At 35.6% G+C, this 2,891-nt stretch overlaps 1 protein-coding gene across 1 annotated transcript in view; it reads right to left on the bottom strand.

Annotated features, from left to right (window-relative positions):
• The window catches only part of LOC106787301 (titin), a 22,117-nt gene that overhangs the window by 8,359 nt on the left and 10,867 nt on the right, over positions 1 to 2,891 (bottom strand). Inside the window, exons 4-7 of the mRNA XM_014749534.1 lie at positions 2,617 to 2,891; positions 850 to 1,289; positions 499 to 701; positions 5 to 392 (exon numbers count right to left, since the gene is read on the bottom strand). Of these exons, the coding sequence (XP_014605020.1) occupies positions 5 to 392; positions 499 to 701; positions 850 to 1,289; positions 2,617 to 2,891 (1,306 nt within the window). The remainder of the gene's footprint in view (positions 1 to 4; positions 393 to 498; positions 702 to 849; positions 1,290 to 2,616) is intronic.

The raw sequence follows: 2,891 nt of genomic DNA, 5'->3' as shown, positions 1-2,891 counted from the left end.
GGTCTTTTAACTTCTGGTCTCTCAGCACGTTTTGGTGAATAATCATCCCTTGGACGTCCCTCAAAAGGTCCCTCCGGTCTCAAGTTATCCTTAGGTCTTTTCTGTTCAGGTCTATGAGTTATTGCTGGTACAATATAATCATCCTTAACGTGTGACACCCCATCAAACGGTCCTTCCGGTCTTAAATTATCATCACGTCTTATATAAGTAGTATTCAGATAATCAGTTTCGTCAAATGTTTTATATTCTTCATGCGTAGTTGTTGTACTCTCGAGTAATTCAGTTTTATTATAAAATCTATCATCCTCTTCTGTGTAAACTGGACGATGACGTCTAGGTTCCCGTTCAACGACATCGTATTTATGGAAATCCTCTTTCAAGTGGGAGGTCCCCTGTTATTTAAAAAAAAAAGAAAAAAAACAGAAAAGAAAAAACAATTATAAAAATTGGTTCGCAATTTAATTAGATTAATTATCGAAGCGTAATTGTAATATTTACCGTGAATTCACCCTCTCCTACGGTGAGGTTATCCGTACGTCTAATAATTTCAGCGCGTTGGATAGTACGATGATCAATAAACTCTGATCTAGTTGTTGTTTCATCTAAGAATTCACCCTCAAGCTTGGTGTATGTGTTTCGACGTACTGGGCTTGGACGTTCGCCGGGTACCCCGGTAAACACCAGCTCTGTTGTAGTCAAACCTGTGCAAAATAATTGCACAATTAAATTAGACAAAATCTTATCTCAAATTTAAGTCTTTATAAATATGCAATAGACGAGGATTTGTATTGCAAAAAAAATATCTCAACGACTGCAACAATAAATGAAATAATAAACGATGTAACATACTTTCAAAATCACCCTCAGGTCTGAGATTGTCTTTTGGTTTGACAACTGGAGCACGTTCGCCATACTTAGGAGTTTCCTCGTCCGGTCTTCCAATAAATTCACCTTCTGGTTTAAGATTGTCCTGTGGTTTTCTGGTTGGTGCCCTTTCACCTCTGGTTGGTGCTTCTATCTTTGGCCTTCCAATAAACTCACCCTCGGGTTTCAGATGGTCTTGCGGTTTCCTTACAGGTGCTCTCTCACCATAAGTGGCCACGTAATCGCTACGTCTCTCTCCTACAAATTCACCTTCCATGTGGAGGTGATCTTCATGATGGTATCTGTGTTGTCTCTCTACGTGTTTCTCATCAAATTCTTCCCTATACGAACTAACTATATACACTGGTTCATCCCGTGGGATTTCTAAATGATCTTGGGGTAAATTGTGTGGACAACGATGACGTCTGAAAATATATACAAATAAATAATAAATGTAGGCATTACGATTATTGACGATTAAGAAAATATTTATTTGCTTTATAGATTTATTAATAATAATATTTATAGACGATGACTCAAATTAAAAGAAAAATGTGATCTGATTAGAGTGAGAGTAAATCTCGTAATAGCCAACGCCCATCATCATCCATAAATCCTTATTCGTATCACGCGAAAACCTTCGAGAAGGATTCACCTTTTATGGTGTAAAGAAAAAAAAAAGAGCATGGTCGCACACACGTGGCCAATTTTGAATGCAAATATTTCAGATCCGTATACGAATCATTATTTTCAAGGCTCATTAGTCATATATATAATATATAATATTATACTTTCATGTAATTTCAAAAAAAGAAGAAAAATTGAAACAAAATTTGTGAAGGATAAAAATTAAAAGAATATATATATTTATATTAAAAAATAAATGTTCGCACACATAAGGCTAATAGTACACGCAAAGTGAATTGAATATTTAAAGCTAGGAAATATTCTAATTTCTAATCATAGACTGAGTTAGATAGACAGGTAAGTTAGACGAGAGCGTCAATCGAAATGATGAGAACTTTAATGGTATGCATCCTATAGAAGAACCAAGCCCAAAGCCATAGGATCCCCCTTTCCCCCTTTTCTCTCTCCCTATCACTCATGTATTAGAAATTGGCTTAAAGTTCTCTCCTCTCTCTGTCTTCCTTTAATTATGAAATTCAATAGTTGCTTTGAACCATACACACACACACACACACTCACTCTCTCTCACTCTGTGTGTCTCTTTAATCTCAATATTAAAATTGTATGTATTATATATTTAAAATTTCTCACTAAAATCTAACCCGGTATATAGCTTTTCAGAAAAAGTATTTTAAAAATATTTACAATATTAATAAAATGATTGACATTGCGAAAAATAGGAAGACTAGTTGTATATTGGATAGATCGTTTGAATTATTATCGATGTTGAGATAATTTGCTATCGATATAGATCATCTTAGTTTTAAAAAATACTCTGTATGTCATCTTGGAATACTGGGTGATACTAGTAAGAGCCTTGAATAAGAAATACGAATGCGAAAGGTGATCGAAAAGAAACAAGTTGCCATAAAAGGGTTGCGTCTGGTGCCCTACTTTTCCCATGCTAAGACTTACACGTTAATATGAAAGTAGGACACTAGATTTATACATACAGGGTGTCCCAGGGTTTACCGGTTAAATTCTGGAAACATATCTTTTTTACAAGTTCAAACTAAACTCGATTAATCTGTTCATGTGTTAATATAGAAAATGAAGTGAACTTACCCACAAGTACAGAGTTCACAAATGCACTGTTCCTTCAATGGAATACGTGAAATAATTTCCGATGGTGTTGGTGTTATTTCAGATTCATCTAAAGAGTCCGGAGTTTGATCACCGCGTCTTGGTTTTCCTGGCTTTTCTTCTAAATGACTGGGTTTCAGTGGAACAGTTGGTTTATCATCGGAACGACTGGGTTTTCCAGCAGCTGGTCTAGAATCAGGATAGCTGGGCTTGTCTTCGACTACTCTTTCATCAGGTTCATCAAGATGACTTGGTTT

Source organism: Polistes canadensis, unplaced genomic scaffold (genome assembly GCF_001313835.1).
Source record: "Polistes canadensis isolate GaletaPanama2010 unplaced genomic scaffold, ASM131383v1 scaffold_98, whole genome shotgun sequence".
NCBI classification, from domain to species: Eukaryota; Metazoa; Arthropoda; class Insecta; order Hymenoptera; family Vespidae; genus Polistes; species Polistes canadensis.
Note: the sequence above shows the minus strand (reverse complement) of the source record. Positions and strands in the feature narration are given on the sequence as shown.